The sequence below is a fragment of the Malaya genurostris genome, chromosome 1 (assembly GCF_030247185.1).
Source record: "Malaya genurostris strain Urasoe2022 chromosome 1, Malgen_1.1, whole genome shotgun sequence".
In the NCBI taxonomy this organism is placed as follows: Eukaryota; Metazoa; Arthropoda; class Insecta; order Diptera; family Culicidae; genus Malaya; species Malaya genurostris.
This window is the reverse complement of record NC_080570.1, coordinates 34,891,912-34,916,111: the sequence shown is the minus strand read 5'-3', so window position 1 is coordinate 34,916,111 and position 24,200 is coordinate 34,891,912. Positions and strand designations below refer to the sequence as shown.

Genomic DNA, 24,200 nt, shown 5'->3' with positions numbered 1-24,200 from the left:
ATATATATATATATATATATATATATATATATATATATATATATATATATATATATATATATATATCCAATTATTCAATATTGTCAACATTTCATTTTATTTTCGTATAAACACACACATTACATTACTTGTTTCGAGTTCGAACAATTATTAAATATGCAATTCGCCCCAAACGATGATAGTCGAATTTGATAGTTGAGAAGTCGTTAAAGTTCTTCGGCATATCATATAATGACTTCCTGAATGTGAAAACAGGATCTGGAAGGTGTAATCTATAAACAAGCAATAATAATTTGTAGTTTTCAAACTTAGTGAATAGATCGCAGAATCTTACGTTTTCCTTCTGGACCAATTCCATTTTGTCTAATGATCACCGCAAAATTTCTTCAGAATATTTCGTCACAAAATATCTGCGTAGTGCCAAGCGAAAATGTAAAACGTAAATGACAGTTGTCTAGCCGAATTTCGGCAAAAACTAATACATGTTACAAAATCTCGGCAAACGCATTTGCTGATTTCGGAATAATTGTATCTGTCTCGGCATTTTACTATACCGAGCTCGAGAATTGGTTTCAAAAGTGTAGGGTTTGCAAATAACTTGAAAGATCAATTCCTAGAACCTATTAGTCAAACACAGTCAAAACAAAACCGTATATGTAAAATTTCTAAAAACTAAAACACTGAACGTGGCCAATGTTGGGTTACATGTTTGCAAGGTGCATCGAACCGGAATGAAATTCGAAACGTTATTGCGAAACTTAACACGAAATTACTCATTAAATCTAGTGTCCCTGTTGAAATAGGAGCCGCGCGAAGAGGAAGCCAAAAGGAACCAAATTTACCGTTAAACACCAGCATTTGAAATCAAAAGTTCGTTGAAGTTCATCAAATTGGCCTGATTGCCGAAAAGATCGTGCAGTGGCCGGGCCCCAAATTTTTTTCTCTTCGCGCGACTCTTATTATAACAGGAACTTTAACCGAATCGTGTTGCGTCGTGATGGATGACGAAACTTACGTCAATTCCGTGTTCCGTCTACCTCCTGCGCAAGTGTATTCCGTTGCCGAGTCAAAGTTCGATATTCCGGAGATGTATGACGTCTTTAACGTAATTTTTTGCAGTGTCGAAAATTATAATCTTCATATTAAATAAGTAGATTTTATCTAAAAAGAAAAAATAAATGATTATTGGAATGGACAAAACTTTGGTTAAGAAACAATCATTTTTTTTAGGTTCCGGCATAAACAAATACCATGAACTAACTACAGTAGATATCGACAAACGTTCAAGAATATGGTTTGGATTATAGTGGGTGTTTCTCAGGAGTTCTGTTTTTTTCAATAGGGATTGTCTGAAAGATGTTTTGACAGTTTGAAGTGACGTCCCTACTCGGTATTGTTTGGCAAATCTCCTCGAATAGGTTAACTCCAAAACAACGCTTCCAAATTGTGGAATTTTCAAAATCAGTGTTCTGTTTATAGTTCAGAAACTGTTTATATATCACTTCGTGAATTTTATGCTGCACACAATAGTCCGTCTGAGACCACCATAAAGAACGTAATTAACAATTTTCGGTCTAGATTCATTTTTTCGATACTAAGACAAGGATCCTGATAAATGTACTGTTTGGCGCAGTCTATGGGCTGGTGGAATCATCGGTTTTTATATCTTAAAAAATGAGGAAGGAAAAATGACGACTCGTTACCGTCCATGGAAATCGATACAGAACCATGGTCAATGAATTTTTATTGCTAAATCTTCAAGATATGGATGTGAACGAAGTGTGTTTTCAACAGGATGGTGCCACTTGTCATACTGCGGCCGGAACAACCGACTTATTTGAAGAACATTTCAACGAAAACATTCAAATGCTTGAAAAAATGGTCGGAAATTGGACCTCCAAAGTGACCTTTGTGAAAAATAGTCGTGCCGGCTATATTCCCGAAATCATATTAAAATATTAAATCCCAAGAAATTATCTACCGAATAAAATAACAAATTTGGCCATTTCATAATTTGAATTTTTTTTTGTTTCAATTATAGAGGTTCTAACATTTTAAGGTCATTCGCCTCTTCGGACCAGAAAATCTTTCTGGCCGTATGTGCGGGGTTGGGAATCGAACCCAGGTGGGCTGCGTGATAGACATCGACTATCCCATCACGCTATACCCGTCCCCATAATTTGAAATTTGTTCTGTTCAAATTTTAAATCAGTAAGCTTTTGAAAAAAACACCCTTTACATGGACTAGTTTTTTATTCTGATCAAATGGTACTTTTAGATGCCGCCCATCACATTAAAATGTTCTTCGAAAGCTACCATTTCAACGAAAAATTATTTAAATTCAGCACCCCAGCATCATTCGAAAATTCGAGTACATTACTTAACCATACACGCTCTTTGAGCATAACTCTTGGTTTGAGCTGCGATTGCTCAAATTCATAAACTGAAACAATGGGCTGTATGAGTAAAATGTAGTACAGTCTGTTGTTTGTAACATTTTCTGAAAAATCCACAGAGTATAACGCGGTTTGGTATGAATGAAAAACCAAGTTCGAACATGTAGTTAATGCTACCTTAGAATTTGAGCATTTATTGTATGCCGTATCGACTCGGAGCCGAAAAAGCTGGAATAAGTATGCACAAAGCAAGAAAAGTACTTAATGCTGCAAAAATGCCACTTTATTTAATTTTTCTACTTCACTTTATCAGCACACACGAGTAGCAACCTCTAGAGCTACCTAATGAAAAATTGTAGTAAACACTACATGTTCGAAAATTGTTGTGTTGTAAAGTGTCTGCTTTTGAAGGAACGTGATCCACATGTAGCGTTTACTACCGAAATTCAAGCTTGCTACGTTTTAAGTCCGTTTCAGACTGTCCGTCACCTTCCGTCATAGTCAATATCCGTCATGGTCACCGTCAACATTAATTACATGCATTCTTATGGAGACATTCACACGTAACGTCACCGTCACGGAACGTCTTGATGGACGGAGCGTGTGAACGTTCCGGTAAAGAAAGTATTAAACTAATTTTGACGGAAGCTGACGTTCCGGTGACGGTGCCGGAAGAAGGCGGACCGTCTGAATCGTACATTATTCATACAGCCCAATATGTCAAAATATGAGAATGGATTTAGGCAAAAGCCATGGATTCTCTCGCATTTAATCATACATCAGAGTAAGCGTTGAGTTTTCAAACATTTGAGTGGGTAAAGTACTTCTTGCAGTTCGGTGCGTTTTCATTCTCGGAATATTCTTATCGAATCTATTAAGAATACAAGAATAGATCGTTTTTCATTGCACTTTGAAGATCCATGAATCATCAATCATAGATGTTACCAATAGAAATGTTGTGGTTTAAATTTTGCTAAGTGAGAAGTCCAACACAAGGGTATAGAAATCGTTCAACTCTGGTGTGACACTCAATTTTGAGTTATGTTCAATGAGGGTGTAGCGCTATCTGTGTGTCGATGTGTCGTTAAGCGGCCGATAAACTAATGGCTTTCCGAAGACTACTACGATTATTGATTACTTTTATGTGTTTGAATGCATCGAACGTTTTCGTTGCCAGTTATCAACATCAGGTTGATATAAATAATTTCGTTTCATTAATTACTGCTAATAATGGCGAGTGCAACAGCCTTGCCTTGCCAGCATTTTTTTGTCCTTATCACTAATGCAAGTTTTTGTTTTTGTTTGTTTATTCTTTTTCTTACAGAGCCCGTTGGCGTGAGAACCGTACCATCTTCAACACTCCGAATCCCCGGCTCATGAACGTATCGCTACTGCGGGAAAACAAGCTGCTCCACGGTCAGGAACGTCGTGGCTCCCGAATGTCCGTTCGGATGCCGTCGCGACAACCGAGCATGGCCTCGCTACGTCCCCATTCACCCAATGCATCGATAGGTAAGCTAGGTCTGTATACGGGAAACTGACTTTTTTCCACTTCGTTGCCGTCGTCGTCGTTGATATTTTTGTGGCGTGTGTTGTTACGTTGGATTTCCTGTCTAAATTAGTATCTTCTTTCATAGAACTAACTGCGTACTGTTACTTGCTACCTATATTATTTATAGGAGTGTATCCGTTATCAAGCACAATCAGTGTTTTGCGAATTATAACAGTTTTTCACAGGTGGTGTGAGTTTAGGAGCACTGCAGCTACAAAATCGACTAGTGGTTGCATTACTCACGTCTCACATTGCAACGCTAGCTGAATCTTGAGTCCGAAATGATGACGTAACAGTACCAGTTATCGGTTACCCAGCTATTCATGTAGTCTTGATTATAGTAGCTGTGTGGTATTGGTTGACATTTTACTTGGATCCCTTTTGATCAGATTTACTAACGATGATTTTGTGTGCCTACCAACGCGTTCTTTAGGAAATAAACTACCCAACGGGGAGAATCTGAGCACGACACACACGGTGGCTGTCGAGATACCGGCCAGTCGAAGAACAAAGGATGAACAATGAGGCCAGTATAGAGCACTTTCATTGAGTAACAACAAAAAAAACATGTTTGCCTCGTTATTATTCCTTCTGAACTATCGGTTTCCTTCTATTAAATCTATCCAATACTACCTTTCTTCGTATCGTACTGAATCCGCTATCGTGTAGTGTAGTACTAGAATAAGACTCAGCTAGCGTCTAATCCTGGTGAGTTGTTTCCAGTAGATGTTTCCGTTATGCTTCTACCAGGATCAGTTACACCTTTACCGTCTACAGTAGCGATGTGTTTTTTCGTACAGTTGAAACCAGTGTTGCCACCTATGCTTCTTAAATCTTAATCCTGTTTTAGTTTGAACTACTACTCGATGCACTTACAATTTCCTGATCTTTGTTTAACAGAACTGTTTCCTTATTTTATAACCTAAAACATGTTTTTTTTTCGCAGACTGTATTTTAAAATGACGACTTGAAATTATCTAGAATATATAGTTGACTTCACAATTCGAAAAAATCTTGTGATTTTACATCTCGTAAGATGCACATAAATGGAGCGTCGCATTTCACACAAATTTATATTCAGTAACATGTAAAATTGTATGATTTGACAAATATATGGCTTGAAATCGAAAGAACTAGAAAAACAAAAGATCGATAGCAACAGAGCGACTTGAACCGAGAAACAGATCACAAAGAACGTCAGTTAATCGACTGGTTCAGAAGCACTTAACTACTTAATGAATAATTGCTACATAAATCTATACAAATGGAATTTGGCGTCATTTGATAAGTTAAGTAGTTATGAATTGTATCGTTTGTAGAATTATGTCACCTGTAAAATTCATATTTTTTTCTGTGTTGATATACGTTAGGGAGCTAACAAAATAGTCATATAAATTATTCAAAAGCGGTTGCACACAAAAGCTTTAACACCTCAGAAATGGTCCGTCTGGGGCTAAAAGTTTAGAGACTTCAAAGTCCAAGCTTAGATCCAAAACCTAGAGCTGGATGAGAACACGGAACGTGATAGATTTGGTCTTGAACCTGGTTCAGGATCTCTACCTGAACTGATAATATGGTGAGTTAGTTTTATTTGCTGTCGCCTTTTCTCAGTTCATACTAACCTTCAAAAGACAACTGTTTAAATGTCATGATATTATATTCATTAATTTGTGAGTAATTGTGCTGAGTATGACTCAACTTCTGTTATTTTCAGAGCAATGGATCAAAAACAATTTCGTCTTTTAATTTTACACTGCTTCTTGGTGGGGAAAAATACCGTTCAAGCTATGCAATATTGACCAAAAACGACAACGTGTTGATAATTCTGATCAGTACATGAATTGAACTTCGAATTGTTCCCACATCCACCGTACTCGCCAGATTTGGCTCCCAGCGACTACTGGCTGTTCACAGACATGAAAAAACGCTCGCCGGTAAGAAATTTCGCTCGAATGAAGAGGTTATCGCTGAAACTGAGGCAAAAGATAAATCGTTCTACAAAAGTGGCATTGAAATGTTAGAGTGGCGCGGGAATGATTGCGTTGCTCTTGATGGAGATTACCCTCTTAGAAAAAAAACGGTCCTTCGTTGGTCCAATACGTTGGATCGTTGCTCCAATGAAAGTCCAATCAATCGTTCAACGGGAGGCCAACACGGGACCTTCGTTTGCCGATTTTGAAACAGAGCGTTTAACCGAATGTCATTTTTTTTCATTTAACAAACCCGGCAGACTGAGGTCCCTTGTTGAGCCATTTTTAATATGAGGAGTTGGAGCCCCGTGGGACTAGTTTTACTGGAGAATTTCTGAAATTGTTCCACTACATACCTGCACAATACTTCTACTTCACGTAGAATAACAACAAATTTTCTTTCTATATGAAGGTAACACTTAATTTTCGCACTATTTTTGCAAGAGAAAAAAAAAACAAAAACCCTTCCAGCAAACTGAACGAATATTTCGTGCAGAATGTTGTTCAACAAGCGCTCAACGACCAACAAAATAGAACCGCTTGCTGAGCGGGTACGTTGATGAATAAAGTTAATTATGAACCAAAAAAAATCGCGTCCTCTTTGTTAGGCCCAGGACTTTTTTAGCCCATGTGTTATGAAGCTGAATTCTGGATCTGAATTCTGAACCTAGATTTCAAATCTGGATCTAAAATTTTGAGCCTGAGTCTGAATCCGGCATCTGGATTCAGTACATGAATTTTAAACCTAGATTATGGATCGTAATTCTAGGCCTGATTTCTGAACTTGGATTCTAAACCCGCTTTTGAGCCCTGAGCTCTAGACCACGATTTTGAACCTGAATTATGAATCTGAACATAGATTTTTTAACCTGGATCCTGTAATTGAATTCTGGACCTGAGTTGTAGATTTTGGTTCTAGACCTGAATTCAGAGTCTGGATTCGATTCTGGACTTGAATTCTACACCTGTATTCTGAATCTGATTTTTGGATTTTGGATCTAAATTCTGGACCTAAATTCTGAACCTGGAATTGAATGCTGAACCTGTAGTTCCCGTTCTGGATCAAAACTGTAGTTCCCGATTCTTAACAAGAATTAAGGGTGCGGATTTTGTCCCAACATTTCTAATCTGAGTATTTGACATTAGACTTGGATGCTGGACATGGAATTGATTTCAGAGCGTCAAATTAAATTTTGAACATGCATTCTGGTCCTGAGTTGTTGACTTTGATCCTGAACCTGAATTCAGAACTAATTCTGGACTTGTATCCCGGATTTGAATTTTCAACCGGAATTCTGGACCTAAACTGAAACTGATTCTACACCTGGATTCAGAACTTGGATTTTAGGATTTAAATTCAAAACCTGGATTCTGGACCTGATTTTTGGATCTTGGACCTGAATTATGGACCTAGATTCTGAACCTGGAATTGAATCCTGAACCTGCATTCTGGACCAAAATTGTAGATCCTGAATCTAGACAAGGATTCAGGGCGTGAGTTCTGGTCCTGAATTATGAAGTTATGAGTTTTTGACATTAGACCTGGATTCTAGACCTGAATTATGGACCTTGAATTGATTTCAGAACGTCAAATTATATTTTGGACCTGCATTCTGGACCTGAATTGTAAACTTTGATCCTGAACCTGAAACCTAATTCTGGGCCTGTATCCAGAACTTGAATTGCTAACCGGGATTCTGGACTTTAATTTTAAAACTGTAATTGAATCTGATTTGAAACTGAAATTGAACTTGCCTTCTGGAACTAAATTGTAGATCATGATTCTAAACAAGGATCAAGGGTGTGGCTTCTGGCCCTGGGATATAAATCTGAATTTTGAAGATGAACTCTCGAACTAAATTTGAAATCTGTAATTGAATTCTAGGCCAGGATCCTAAATCTAAATTCTACACCAGGGTTCTGAACTTGAATTCTGTTGCTGAAGTCTGGACCTGAGTTCTAGACCGAGATTCTGAAACTGAATTCTTGACCTGGATTCTTTATCTAAATTCTGTTCCAGGATTCAGGATCTGGATTGTGGAACAGAATTCGAAACCCGTACGAGAGTAATGAACATTACTTGCATTCAGGACATGAAATTCGAATTTGGGTCTTAATCCTAACAGTTCGGCTGAAAAGTTCGTATCGATTAATAGGAACACACATTTTTTTGCCAAAATTCGTTTTTATTATTCAACATAATTGCCATCAGAGGCGATACAGCGATTATAGCGATCTTACAACTTTTCGATACCATTTTTGTAGTACGATTTGTCCTTTGCCTCAAAATAGGCCTCAGTTTCAGCGATTACCTCTTCATTGCTTCTAAATTTTTCACCAGCGAGCATTCTCTTGAGGTCTGAGAACAGGAAAAAGTCACTGGGGGCCAAATCTGGAGAATACGGTGGATGAGGGAGCAATTCGAAGCCCAATTCGTTCAATTTCAGCATGATTTTCATCGACTTGTGACACGGTGCATTGTCTTGATGAAACAAAACTTTTTTCTTCTTCAAATGAGCCCGTTTTTTTGAAATTTCGTCCTTCAAACGCTCTGGTTTTTCCCTTTTCAAAGTAGTCGATGAAATTTATACCATGCGAATCCCAAAATACAGACGCCATAACCTTACCGGCCGATTGTTGAGTCTTTCCACGCTTTGGGTTCGGTTCATCGCGTGCAGTCCACTCAGCTGACTGTCGATTGGACTCCGGAGTGAAGTGATGGAGCCATGTTTCGTCCATTGTTATATATCGACGAAAAAAATCGGTTTTATTTCGATATAACAGCTCCAAACACTGCTCAGAATCATCAATTTGTTGTTGTTTTTGATCGATTGTGAGCTCATGCGGCACCCATTTTGCACAAAGCTTTCTCATATCCAAATATTCGTGAATAATATGTCCAAAACGTTTCTTTGATATCTTTAGGGTGTCAGCTATCTCGATCAACTTCACTTTACGGTCATTGAAAATCATTTTGTGAATTTTTTTCACGTTTTCATCGGTAACAGCCTCTTTTGGACGTCCACTGCGTTCATCGTCTTCGGTGCTCATATGACCAGTAGGAAATTTTGCAAACCACTTACGAATTGTGTGTTGTCTGGATAACACTCATCAAGCCATTTTTTGGTATCGACGGCGGTATTTTAGTGGCGCCCTCTCATAGAAACGATACGAACTTTTCAGCCGATCTGTTAGACCAGGTTTCAGGGTCTGGATTCGAGACCATAATTTTAGAGATAGATTCTGTACTTGAATTCTATGCCAGGATTATGGACATAACTTCTAAACCAGGAATCTGGGCGTAAATTCAAGACCTGAATTTTTAACTTGAATCTTGAGCCTGAATCCTAGACCAGAGCTACAAAATTAAATTCTGAACCCGAATTCTCCACCTAAATTTTTGGACCTAGACTGTGATCTAAGAATTCAAATTGAATTTTGAACGTGGATTCTGAAACTGAGTTCTGCACATTGATGCGGAATCTGTGTTCTAGACTTGGATTCCAAATCTGAATTTTAAACCTGGTTCTTGTTCCTAACAAGGTTTTTTGACTTAAACTCTATACCCGGATTTAGAATCTGATTTCTATACCCGGATTTTGAACCACGAGTCTGAACTTGAATTATTGACCTGTATTCTGACAACGTGGACTCTGCATCTTTATTTTGGATCTGGATTCTTCACTTGAATTCTAAACTTGCATTCTGGCCCTGACTTCTTTATACTCAAGTTTCTTTTTATACGATTTTTTAAACGGTTATTTCTGCAACTTTTTTTATGGGAATTTTCAAATTTATACGAGCTTGTGATGTCTTTTTTACACGTTTTTTATGCGTTTTTTTTTGCCCAGATTTCCAAAGTTACACTGTTTTTTTACGCGAATTTTCAAAGTTACCCGGTTTTCTTGTTTTGAACAATTCCATGCGGAATCGGCTGACTGTTGGCACGATCCCCTTGGATATGCATGAGACTTTACATGTTTGATCAGTATAGCAAATGAAGTATTTTTCACAGGCTTAGAGACTTTTTCACTCAAGACCAATTTTTGAAAAGGGCGTACTTACATTATTTTAAACAATTTTAACTACAAGTCTATATCTTCTACACAAAATATGTCTAAGAAGAAGTTGTAGGTAATCAATTGAGCTTTCTAAAGAAAATATACACTGAAAAAAACATCTTTTCGTGAAATCAAAAATAAAATTTATGTTTCAAATTCGTACTTATTTTACCGTTCGATTTTTTGAAATTTCAAATCACAAAATACGTCAAGTTACAAGGAAACTAATGAATGTTTTAGAAAGTGGGAAAGATGATAAGTAAAAACGTTTCCCGAGGAAAAACTTTTTAACAATTTTCGAAAAACGATGTTCTTATAGGAATAAATGTATCTGAGCAAAGAAATATTATTCTCTAAGCTTCGTTCAATGAAAAAGGGTCTCTAGATATATGTGGACCTAAATCGAGAAACTTGATACTTCATGAGAATACGCCCTTTTATAAATTCGTCTGGGTTCTCCATCGTCAAATTTATTATTTTTGTAATCCTCGTGAAATTTTGAATGAATTATATTTTGACATCAAGACGATGCGAACAGCTGTTTTCGAGATTTTCCGAAAACAAAATCGAAGAAAAATCGCTGGTTTATAAAAAATACACATTTTTCATAAATTAGGTTCGGTATTCCGTAAGCAATACCAAGGCGGAGTGTACATGGACATGGACATAAATTCCAGACCTGGATTCAGATCCTGAATTCTATACCGAGATTCTGGATTTTGAACCTAGACTTGCATTCTGAAATTGACTAGAGTTATGTGTATGTGATTAGCTTATCCCAAGCCCCACTCAATCGAATTTCGTATACAGAGCAAATCATGTCTCGAGGACACATCGTCGACCAGCCCCGCCTAAGTGAAATATTCGCATCAAATGGATTGAAACATTACAGAAAGACTTTTGATCACTTGCAGTTGGCAAGTAATCGACGCGTATTTAGTTTATGTTCATCAGTTTTGAATGAATAATGAGCATTTTACAATCATACCAATACTTGAGTTTGCATTCAATGTTTCAATTCTTACCGTATCGAAATCTTTTAGTCTTCCGAATCAGCCAATTACACCCTTGGAACGTGTTATTATATACTGAATATTTTTTCTATATACGCTCCTGCATAAAACACTAGTAATAAGAACAGTATTATCATTTCCACCCGAACAGTTACTCTTGTTCATAAGACGTATTTTGTTTTATATGTTGTTATTTGATCAAATGGCATCAGACACACGGGAAGACATGAGATAGGAACTTGTAAGCACTTAGTTATCTAACCTTTTGACGACCTGAAACTGGATAGGTTTATGCACCTAAATTGAACTTTGGACCTGAATTCTGATGCTAGACTCGGAACCTGGATTCTGGACTTGGAATAATGTTGGACTTTAAATCTGAACCTGCATTTTGAACCTGGACCTGGTTTCTAGACTTGCTTTAAGATCCGTCCAATTATTCTTTCTTTAGACTGTACTCTCTATCCCTCTCGAATATGCAATCGGTTAAGTTCAGGAACTGTAAAATCTGTAAATCTGTGGCAACACTAGGTGAAACATTGGTAAAATTTTGCTCACATTACAACTTATCTGTGCTCTTCTTTCCTCCCGTTTGTCTTCTTTCTTTTCTATGGTATCACAGCAGGCTCTCGTCGTGGATCGCGTGGAAGTAGCAATGCCTCCATGCGCTCGAACCGGAGCCAACACGCCAAGGACAACGGAACGAACCACCACAACGAAAGCGTCACCGTGGAGATTTCCGAGATTCGATCCTAAAGTATGCCCGGATCACCGATCACCGATCAATTACGACTGCATCAATTTTGTCGCGACTCCTTAGGGACCATTTAATACTTAAAAGAAAAATCCTGAACGGAAAACACAGTGAAAACCGATTTCGAAATAAAAAGATATTTCTTACCGATAGACAACCGGTCATCTACTACTACACTTAGCGCACCAATCAAGTGATCCTTGACGAAGTGAGAAATTCTAATCTTAAAACATTCTTACCACGTTGCTTACTAATTAGAAGGACGAACAACTACAACAAAAAAGGAAAAACTCCGAAGGAACCACATCAATATAAGCAAAGTTCAGAAAAATAAGCGCTATTTCTAGAGAAAACTATCCCTGGCATCTTCCGTAGTGTGAACTAGTCGATAAACTGATAAAATGATAAAATTAAATTACGGTAAACAAAGTGGTACTAGACCCCTACCGTAGGATGCGAAGAATCATCGTCATATCGTAGCATCAAATGAAAGAAGAAATTGTAGTGGTCAAATAATCCAGTTTTGAAACATAGTCCTAGTAGTTGTAGTACCAGAATAGGACCGTAGAGCAGTAGTAGTGGAACACATGAGTGGAAAATAATTGCATAATTTTTACATGTCAGAAAATGATTACGAAAGTTATTAGATTTGCTTTTAGTTTTTTTTTCGTCTTCGGTTTCTCATTTTTTTATCACTGTATATTTTGGCTAGTTAAGCTGAGTAATAAACACACATTAGCTGTTAGTTATCCAGAGAGAGAGAAAAAATAAATAAATTAGCGCCGTTTACGTCATAAAACATTTTATTCAATATATAATCAGTAGGGCTAGTATATTTTCATCGGCCACAGTTTAGTAGAAAATTAGATTGGTTTCTTTCCAGTAGCAAGAACATGATTAGAATGCGCTGACTGATTTTATGCAGCAGTGAATATTTACGTATTTTTAAGCTTGATCTATAACTTGGAACACGCGCAAATCGAAATGACAATCCATCATCGTATGCAAAACAAGAATAATAAATAAATGAATAAATAAATAAATGGACATTCCATAGAAAAAAACAAAAAATAAACCTTGATCAGTGAAATGACGAGTTAAGAAGTAGGGAAAGGGTTGAAAAAATAAAACCGGAACCAGAAATAAACTATAATATAGAATTCTGAATTAGAGCAATTCTGAAGTAGTGTCTGCCGCAGCAGTTTCGAATAATTTGCTAAACAACCACTGAGCTAGAGATTTACTTAGATGAGAGAAATCAAAATGGAACGGCCATGCCCAAGTGAACGGGGCCCGAAGGTAGAAAAATAATGATTAGCAAAAACTAATAGCAGAACCACATTTTTACTTCTAATCATACAGCGCGTTTGAATGGTAAGATTATAGGTCATAACAAATTATATGAAAAGTTGTAAAACTGAAAAGTAACGAGTATATTAAACAGAACAATGACTGCTTTACACCTAGTGTCACAATAAAACGTGAACATACAGCAAAATAACAGAATAACACATTTAGCACTAGTGCTTCAAGGTTCAAACACCTCTAATTAAGATTATATTTTGATAAATGAATATGAAAACCTATACATAATAAAATAAAATAAAATATATTCCTTCAAACGCTGAGTAAAATTGAGCTTCGGTTACCATGAACTAAGCAACAAATTTTAAACACGACTATTCTATTTGCGATGTGGAGCGCATGTGATATTATAAAGATAAATTTATCTATCATTCAAAGAAGAAAGAAAAATAAAACTCACTTCATTCCATGCCGAAGTGGTGGCGAAGTGTAGTGTAACAAAAAATACGGAGCGCCATCTCTGGAATGTTTCTCCCAAAATAGGGGAAGATTTTGGAAGAAATATTTCGCACTTTGCTGTGTCCGTATTCCGCGCACATTGCCACTGACTCACACTCACACAATCCGCAAACAACTCGTAATAGCAATGACAGAAACTAGCCGCCTTAGCCTAGAGCTCATCGATCCCAATGACGTTTGGAACGTCGTTGATTCGGAAACCACCCCCTCCCCCTTTCAAAATCAGCTTCATTTCAGGATTGCTTTCCCTGTTTGTGGTGCATCTTGGTTCCCCTTCCTTTTAGAAATAATCGACCAAAACAAAAATGCTTTAATTGATGGTACATAGTTTAATAAAAAAAAAACATACATTGATAGTAAGAAACAAACTTTGAGAGAAACTATAACGTGACAGTAGATGACATAATTAGAAATGCTAGGACAATGCTTGAATAATTTCAGCCAATAATTAAGTTTCACTTTCGCAGCAGCGAAACACATCTAGGAATAGTTACGACCTTTTCAATGTTGATCCATCCTTATCCAATTTGAAACCCTTTTATTATTTCAATTCGAACCATAGCGTTAGAGGAGTAAAATAATCAAATCTCTAGCCGGTAAGTCAGAAAATGAACAAACAAAAAAAAAGGAAACAAATAAAAGACGCCACAATTCGATTCGCCTAGCGATTCAAACAAAATAGCTTGAAATTAGAATAAGTTCTAATTACAATAATTATATAATTCATCTAGTCGTAAGCTACGAACTAAGCACAGAAAGAAAATGAAAATGACGAGTTGAAAACGTTAAAATTTTGAAATTTGGGGAAGAATTTCAAAATTGGCACGTTTTGCTCCAGACAACAAGCAAACACAAAAACCGAAAACAAAAAAATATATAACAAATATTTAACGTGACTTGAGATACAATAGCATTATTAGCGAGTGCAGACATACTCTCACTGAACAGTGGAGAAACATATTCATTTTTAGATTGTTCCAATAGCTCTCACAAACACACCTACACCTACACACAAAAGAAAAACTCACACATGTTTAAATGGAACCAGAAGCTATAGATTAGGATATGACAAGCGACGAATGTAAAGGTGAAATGTGCGCGAAAAGCTTTTATTTACTACAAAGAATATTAGAAAACTCCAAATGCGCTATCGAACTATTTTCTATGATTATTAAAAAACACGAAACAAAAAAAAAAGAATTTGAACTCTTGAGACTATTCTTGTTCTATCTTCTATTTATAACGAACGAAAAAAAAATAAAATGAAGAAAAAATACAAAAACAACGCTACACAGAAATTCTAGAATTTTTCTATAAACAAACAAAACGAAGCATGAAAAGAATTTACTTTCACTGACACACACGCCGATGAGCTAAACATGAAAAAGTAAGCATAAAAGTCTACTTTATTAATATCGTAGAAGAAAATGAACATTGTAGCAAACAAACAGACAAAAAAAAAACACACATTAAATCCGAAACCCATATTCACTCAAATATGGGTTGAACAAAAAATAAATAATATATACTAGCTAAGATGTATCACTTTACAGAACTTAAAACTTTTATTAAAAACATATTTACTTTACATAAACTAACAAAAACAAAACAAAAAACGCTGTGAGCTGCTCTGCGGAATGCTTTATGCCGAAATGTGTCCCCTTTAACCAACTGAATTTCTTGAGCAGGACTCACGAATAAGCAATGATCGCGGAATAATGCTATAATATGACAGTCTGTGATCGTTATTTGGCAGTTTAGTCGCTATCAAGACTGCCAGCAGTATGGCAGACGGCGAAATCTTGGTAGGAACGGTTGTTTCATTTGAGGTGTATGTCTGGCAGCTGCGAGGCAGCTGGGCAACAGTGTAAATGATTCATAAATCATTTTCGGAGTTTTGATTGTTAGTTTGAACCATAAAATTGCAACTGACGTATAGTTGCAAAACTTAATTACCGCTAGCGACTTTTGCGTATGAAAAATAAGATTAAGGATGTGAACCATTTCACGGTTAATTTTAACTTTTGGTTGAAATCTGACACTTGAGCGATTATTTTGCGTCGAGTAGTTAAATTCAACCAAAACTCTGGCCCATTTGAAAGTTTGACGGATGGAAAGTTATTTGGGTTTATTTTCCACTGGAAATAATTTCAACTAAAGAATTGATATTAGAATTTTCTTTGCAAGATTTTTTTCAGTGTCGGAAAATAACCATCGATCTGTCAAAAATAACCATGCTTTCGAGCAGGGTTATTTTTGACACCATCAAAGTACCCTCTCAGCAGGCCGTTACTGTCCCAACTAGAGGAAATTCTCCAGTAAAACTAGTCTAATGGGGCTCCAACTCCTCATATTAAAAATGGCTCAACGATGAACCTCTGTCTGCCGGGTTTGGTGAACAAAAAAAATTGCATTCAGTTCAACGGCCTGTTTCGAAATCGGCAAACGAAGGTCCCGTGTTGGACTTTCATTGGAGCAACGATCCAACGTATTGGACCAACGATGGACCACCGTTGAGCGATTTTTTTCTAAGAGGGTAACCACTCGAGTGTCAGTGTCAGAAAAGGACAATCCTTTAGAATTCCTCATACCAGCAGCATTGATTTGTAACGTTTTTTTTTGTCTATTGAATAATACTACTGTATATCTGAATTGAAAATCAGATCGGATGGTAAGAATTGATTTGAAATCTCCAGAAGTGTGTAAAATTGTGTTAGATTAGGTCGTCGGTTAGCATTTAATCCAGGACAGGATCCGACAACTATGTATCTGCTTTTAGAGTCAGTTTTGAACCAACTGCCATTGCTTTGCTTCAACGGTATTGGCATATTCAATTATTTAATTATTCAATTATTTATTTATTTGAATCTACAGACATAATTTAGTCCAAATGATTATTTCTTAGTATATATAAAAAATTAGATCGTATGGCACGGCGTGGCAGATGGAAATCAAATCCTGATGAAACTCTGTTGAAGAACCGCTGTATTCCTGTAATAGCACCGTTAATTCCATAATTAGTGCGACAAAATGGTAAGCGAATGAACAAACTGTTACGAACAACACGTGATCGAACGTTGAGGTTAATTTCGCTAAGAAGTGCGGGGTAATCGATCCTATCAGTTAAAATATCAGATATTGTCATTGCTCGTGATAAATCACGTCGAACATGCAGTGTGTCAATTCCAATTAACATCGCTCGACTTTCAGCTGTTGTGGATTATTCCAAGGCAACCGGCGCAGTGCAAAGCGAATAAATCTGCGTTGTATCGATTCGATCCGATTGACACCGTTGAGGTAGTAAGGATTCCATACCACTGAGCAATATTCAAGAATAGAGCGTACCAGCGAACAGTAAACAGTTTTCAGGCAGTAAATAGCATTGAAATTTTTGGTTATCCGTATTACAAATCCCAAGCATCGGGAAGCTTTTGCAACTATGTAGCTAACATGTTGCTTAAACGTCAGTTGCTCATCGAGGAAGATGCCAAGATTTTTCACACATGTCGTCCTTTCAATTGGAGTGTCACCAATGCAGTATTCAAATCGAACTGGATTTTTCATTCGTGTGAATGTTATGATCGAACATTTCTGGGGATTTAGAATCATTTGATTGATCGCACACCAGTCAGCAAACATTAACAGTTGGCGTTGCAGGAATACAGCATCATCTATTTTCCGGATTATGTTATACATTTTTAGATCATCAGCAAATGAAAGCCGCGGACCTTCCAGACAAAATTCACATCGTTAAAGTACAGCAAGAATATCAATGGTCCTAGATGACTGCCTTGTGGAATTCCGGAGGAAGCGCAAAACTCATCAGATACACAGTCACCGATTCTTACGGCAAGACGTCGATCGCTTAGGTATGAATTAATCCAGCGAAGTACGTTCGAGCCAAAACCGAGTTTGTCTAGTTTAGCAAAGGCGATAGCGTGATTTATTTTAACAACGGCTGCCGACAGATCCGTGTAAATGACGTCTGTTTGATAACCAACGGACATAGAATTTGTAACATAATTCGTAAGCGAAAGCAGATTTGTAGCAGTAGAACGTTTTGGCATAAATCCATGCTGAGTGTGTACAATATACTGCTTACAATGGTTGAAAATTGGCTCAAGAACGATCTTTTCAAAAAGCTTTGGAATGGCGCTGAGAAATGCAATCCCACGGTAGTTGTCAACTAGTTTTTTATTTCTTTTTTTATGAACTGAAAACATAAAAGAGGACTTCCACAGATCGGGAAATATTCCGGCAGTTAGCGATTTGAGGAACAAAGACGTAAGAGGTGCTGCTAAACTAGCAGAGCATTTTCGCAGAACAATCGCCGGTATACCATCTGGCCCTAAAGAGGTGCTAGCCTTTGTTTTACGGATTGCCAACAGAACAGTGTTTTCATCCAAATTGATCGCATTTAAGGACTGATAAAAAATGGCACATTTTGCACCGCAAGGGATACTTGATGCGGTAACAATTTTTCATCAGAAAAAACACTAGCAAACTTCTGAGAAAATAGCTGACAAATCTCCTGCGGACTTGAACCTGTGAATTCTCCGTAACGCATTGACGAAGGTAGCTCAGATTCTTTCCTTTGCTCGTTGACATAGCTCCAGAATTTTTTGGGATCCGACTTTAGTTTACGTTGTAATGTCGCAAAACTGAAATGTAGAGGCGCTGCTTGTTTAGAGATGATCCTTTCGGCAAAAGCTGTCAAATCGGTAGGAACATTTTGAATCAGTCCACCTTTTCAACGATTTCTTATAAAAACGGGCAAATTCATTTGATAATTCATAGTAGAAGTTGAAGAAAAAGTTTTTACTTTGAGGTGGTAACGTTGATCTTAGTTCATTGTGCGAAAATCAACGTTTATTTGGAATTGAGTATTACACTTGGTTTAATACAATTTTTCAAGATTTTCCATGTTTAATCGTAGTTTACACTAAAAAAGTAGTAGTAATCACTACTCGCAGTAGCGTCACCATTAGCACAATAACTCACAAACTAATGAATTGAATATCATGAAACTTCAACAGCAGTCTTCTGAAGGTTAGTATTCACTAAAAAAAACTAGCGCCATATATGTGTGAGGCTCGCAACTTTTCAGCGCATGTGTTATACAAAACGAAACTAGTTTTCGCTCAATTAATTCACTACCATTTAAGAGCCAATATTTTTTCCTCCACTTCTGAAATGATTTGCCCGTTTTCATCGCTGAAATTGTTCTCTCTACCTGCTTTCTTAGGCTAAAGACTTCCTTGGATGGAACGCTACCCATAAAATCTTGTGCAACACTCTATTGTCAGGAAATTTCCCCAGAGTTTTATTTGGCGAAGTTCTGGCGAATTTGGAAAATATGTCCCCTTCGGTACAGAAACAAAATCGTATCACTCCATTTACGTTTTCGCGTAATGGCACTATGCCAGATCCTATCAAAACAGAGTATCACCTTCGTGAGAATATATAGATAAGAATGCGCTTCGGGAGTCGTTATGTACAGTTTGCTGGAATTACCGCACCCACAGATCGCCTGCCACACTTAGTACTAAGGGGGCACTCGCTCGTGGCGCAACGTTTTTAGGGGGACGGCAGACCAACTTTTGGGTCCTTTTATTATTTTGCTCGCCCAAGTCATCTATCTAGATATGCAGTTCAGCCTTTTGTTTTGCTCACTAACCCAACGGTTGAGGTGGCAAATCTCTTATTTTGCCCCGGGCGCCCAATTTTCTTCGGTACGCCACTGATAGGGAACTAATTCTAAGCATTCAAGAAATATTTGTTCGCACTTGGCAACGGGGGTTTGAGCAAACCTGATATAAAAACCAGGTTCGAAATTAAGTCGAATTTCAGTTCAACAACGTTGAAACTATGTTCGAAACTAGCTTCAAACAAACGGTGTGACAGCGGTAAGGGTGGAAATTGGCATCAAGCGAAAACGAGCTTAGTAACTGGCGAATACTTCTCAGGGAAATACCAAACGAACCGTCAAATTCTTATGCTACAACATTGGTTTTGTATCGCTTCCATGACGCTTGACAGCAACTTTTCTCTACCCTGTCTCATGGGAGAATGTAGAAGCATTAGCAATATATTTGATTTTATTCATATATTCGCGTGCTTCGACAGTCTTGCTTTTGCTATGAGTTCCAAATAATGTTTCAAAACCGTCGTTTTCGATAGTGTCAATAAGCCGGCACCCCTATATAAAAAAGAATGTCCAAAAACTGACTTGTTTAGTTATAGGAAAGGATAAAAAAGCATAGGCAGAATAAAATCATTTTTTATCACCCAGAAGTTCATCATCGTTCAATAAACCACATCGATAAGACATCCAATTCCCGAAAGAAATTCCACGTTTCATAGTCTAAAATGGCAACCAAACGTAGCACATCAAGAAAAGTTGAAAATGTATTCAATTACAGTACGAAAACATTCACTAATTAGAATAATGATTTTCTATGACTTTAGCCATAGAAGGGTCTTGTGATATTTGAAATAATCTCTGTTAATTTATTAAACATATACCTTATATAACACCTCCCAAGCGCTTAAAAACAACAATCACTTGAAGGACTTCTTCGCTCGCCAATCAGGAAACTCGTCGAAATCCCCGGCCTCATCATCATCCTCATCTTCGCTTTCGTGGTCTTGCTTTTCCTTTTTCACCTTGAGCATCCGTTCGCCGGCTTCCAGTGCCGTAGCCGTTTTGCACCTTACTTCATCCTTTTTCTTCTCCAAACTCAACACCCGTGACCAGTTACGAATCTGTTCATCGATTTCACTGATTTGTCGCTCGACCGTAGACTCTTCCTGTTCCTCACTGATGATGGCCATCGATTCGGTAGTTGCTTCCTTGATTTCTTTCTGAAAGCGGTCCCACTCTTCATCGTTGGGATCCCTGTACTCAATGTTTCGCGCTTTGGCGTCTGCTTTCGGATCGTCAAAGAAACCTTCGGGGATTTTTTCTTCTTCCGGTGGGCATTCCTCTGGAACTGCCTCGGCCACATTCTTATCCTCGTTTAACCTACTACTGCTCGGAAGTCGAATGTTGACAAGATCTTTTTGTATTGTCGCACCCGAATCAAAAAAATCCTCCGGAAGGTCGTTCTTGTCCGAATGCTTCAAATCCTGATTCGAATTTTTGAGAATTCCTTTCTGTTTCTTATTACTACTAGCATTTGAGTTGGAAGAAGGCGAAGATGGACGCTTAAAGGAGGTCGCAATCGGAGATGGTCCAGATGTAAGTGTTTTCGGAACAGATTGCGGGTTTGGCTGTGCTTTTGCAGAATCAGCAGCTGCCGATTGGGCCGATTTTTCTTTCAGTTTTTTAGCTTCCTCGATATTTTCTTTGTGTTGTTTCGAATTGATGTGAACCTTCCATACTGCCTCCGAACGGACAACAGATCGGCACAAAGCGCAGGTGAGTTGACCAGCTTCGTTATATGTGTAGGTTTTACAGTTAAGAAAAATGTTTTTTAAATATTACCTATTAATTAAAGAGAAAAATTGCTTTCAAAAGGATATTTTGCCAGTGGAGAATCAATTTTCCTCGTGGATGCTTCAGTCTGTTTCCCAGATCCTGCTCTAGTTTCATTCATAATTCGCCGCAAATCTTGCTGCGTATACTTTTTCTTTGCTAATCGAAATGCAGCCGACATTTTCCTGAAATGTTTCCTTTTAACTTTTTCTAGCAACAAAACCAAAATCGTAACTTGAAATGTTTTTAATAACATTTATTTGAAAATGACAATTAGCCGGAATTTCGAGAACTTCCCCATAAAAAAACGATTGCAGCGCCCCATAGTGTGGTACACTGAACTAACCTGTACGATTCGCGATCTAAAGTTGTGTTTGACTCATAGATGGCAAGCTTGTGCGATGATAATGAGTGCAATGGTACACACAGAAAAATCCTGTTTTAAACAACAAGACGTTTAGTTGCCCATCAAACGAAAAAAAGTTGCTGTAATTCGAGATATCGAAGATTCAAACAACATTCACTTGTTTTAAGCTAGAATTTGGTGATTAATTGAAACCGGCATACCACGATGACCAAATAAACTAATTTTGATTATGTGTATGACAATATTCTCACACTCTGAAATGAACGAGTTTTGATGGGTGCAAAAAGATATGCAGTTATTTGTTCATAAAACCCGGAAGAAAAGCACAGACTAACAGACAGGACACTCAAATTAGATTCTTCAATAATTTCAACGGTCATTTCAAATATTCCTTTATTTGGGACAGTACTCACATGTGTCATGATGGCGCCACGTTACCCTATCAAAAACATCCTGTCTGTCATCTAGACTGTGTTTATTTTTTTCATTTACCAACAGAGTTGCCATTCATACAGAACTACCTGTAATATATTGATTTGTATACATCCATGCAAATTTCATGCAGGATACAGATTTAATACATATTGCCAAAACTATATACATAATTGTGCCTACTTCTCATTCTCCAACGCAATACAAAATCAAACCCGTTTTGTTACAATATTTACTTGCTTCTGGTCTGCGCCACTTAATTTCGGGTGAAAACTACCAACACAATAAAAAATAGTCTAGATGAACAACGTAGAGTCAAATAAATGGTTACCTTCAAACATCGCGAAAAAGTTAAATATATTATCAACGTAATCCAATAATTTATTGTGACAATTCATTTTCAAATATTTTAATGAAATCAGGCATCCCTGCAAGCAGCTGATCGGTGTTGACAAACGAGGGGAAACCAACTAGTAAAAAAAACTTTTACATAACACAAGGGGTGTGCAGATAGTAAATAGTTCGCGCAGTACAATACAGGTGGAACTAGTGCATCACGAAAAATTATTTTTATAAGAATTTACTCATACTGTCATGTCTGTTAGTCTGTGAGAAAAGCATCTTGATAATTTTTCGTTTTAGAATTGAAAATTTTTAGTGCAAGGCTGCACGGGATTATATTCTGGCATTCAGAAGGGCCAAATTATGTAATTCTCTAAGATATTTAACACTTTTTAGATATAAACGATATTAAACACTGTTGCGAATTTCGACCTGCGGAAATTACACAAAGTTAAGCAAATTATCCCAAATTTGCACTACACTGATGGTTTGAATTATCGATTTACAAAAAAAGCAACCTTTATAGTTCTTTAAATGACATTTGGAACCATTGTTGTCAATTTTTCGTTGTATTTTTCTCCAATGCAAACGATCAGCAACAGGATGATGCAATCGATCTTCTTTAAGGGGAAACTGGCTCTGAGACCTGTGCGTTTCAGGTTTTGTACCACGCAAAACGTCTGCGATTTCATTGCCGACTGCTTTTTCTGGCGACCGAAGTCCGAATGAAAGCACGATCTGAGCGTTTCACTCTTTATACTTGCTTTGTTCTTACTAATGTTGGTGGGAGAACCTCACCTCGACATCCAGTTCCGTCTGAAGCACTAGAAGAAATGAACGATTTTCAATCAAACTTTATCTTTCCAACTCGTTCAGTAGATAATCGGAACATATATGTGATTTACTACGTCAAAACCGTCGTCCGGGTGCGAAAATGGCAAGCAAGTGTGACAAATTTTGCTCATTATTAACAAAAGTTTATGAAAACTTTGTTTTTCAGTTATTGATGGTTATCTGACGCTGTTAAAAATTTAATCACAAATTCCTAATAATATTTCCGATCGATTTTGATAGCGATAGGCCAAGTTCCACTAAAGGAACGTGATGCCAAGACTTAGTTTTGTTGTTTTGTTGCATTTGCGCCCGATTATCTTTTAACGCATTTTAATACATAATATTCTACAATTTTGTTTAAAATCGAAATAAGAAATAATAAAGTTTTTAAGATTAAATGATTGAAAATCATTAGTTTCATCATAACATTTCATAAGGCTGCACAATGAGAATGGTATGGCGCTCTTTAAACACAGTCTAACAGACATGACAGTATGAGTAAATTCTTATTAAAATAATTTTTCGTGATGCACTAGTTCCTCCTATATTGTACTGCGCGAACTATTTACTATCGGTACACCCCTTGTGTTATGTAAAAGTTTTTTCACTAGTTGGTTCCCCCTCGTTTGTCAACACCGATCAGCTGCGAAATAAAGTGGCGGCAGACCAGATGCAAGTAAATAATGTAACAAAACGGGTTCGATTTTGTATTGCGTTGAAGGATGAGAAGTAGGCACAATTCTATATAGTTTTGGAAATGTGTATTAAATCTGTATCCTGCATGAAATTCGCATGGACGTATACAAATCAATACACTACATGTAGTTCTGTATGAAAGCCCACTCTGTTGGTAAATGAAAAAATAAACACAGTCTAGATGACAGACAGGATGTTTTTGATAGGATAACGTGGTGCCATCATGACATATGCGAGTACTGTCCCAACTGAAGGAATATTCGAAATGACCGTTAAAATGATAGAAGAATCTAATTTGAGTGTCCTGTCTGTTAGTCTGTGCTTTAAATATATAATTGGTAAATTCTTAAGACAACTCAATAAAAAGCTTACCGATTCCTTGTGACTAAAAACATATTGCAAAATAATGAATGTCGCTATTTTTTTATCTGAGTGTACAATTCCGCGTAATTTATTCATGCGATGGTGATGGTGATTAATGT

At 37.2% G+C, this 24,200-nt stretch overlaps 1 protein-coding gene and 1 long non-coding RNA gene across 2 annotated transcripts; both read right to left on the bottom strand.

Moving 5' to 3' along the window:
- Nucleotides 1-110: 110 nt before the first annotated feature.
- Nucleotides 111-1,190, bottom strand: LOC131436586 (uncharacterized). The gene is made up of 3 exons (XR_009230649.1): nt 1,016-1,190; nt 335-410; nt 111-272 (listed from the first exon to the last, which is right to left on the bottom strand). It is a non-coding gene; the product is annotated as an uncharacterized LOC131436586 (long non-coding RNA).
- Nucleotides 1,191-20,079: 18,889 nt separating this feature from the next.
- LOC131436519 (zinc finger protein 830) lies at nt 20,080-21,324 on the bottom strand. Its single transcript, XM_058605272.1, has 2 exons — nt 21,095-21,324; nt 20,080-21,014 (listed from the first exon to the last, which is right to left on the bottom strand). The coding sequence occupies exons 1-2, from the start codon at nt 21,301-21,303 to the stop codon at nt 20,132-20,134; spliced, it is 1,092 nt and encodes a 363-aa protein (XP_058461255.1). The 5' UTR covers nt 21,304-21,324; the 3' UTR covers nt 20,080-20,131.
- Between the last annotated feature and the right edge of the window lie 2,876 nt (nt 21,325-24,200).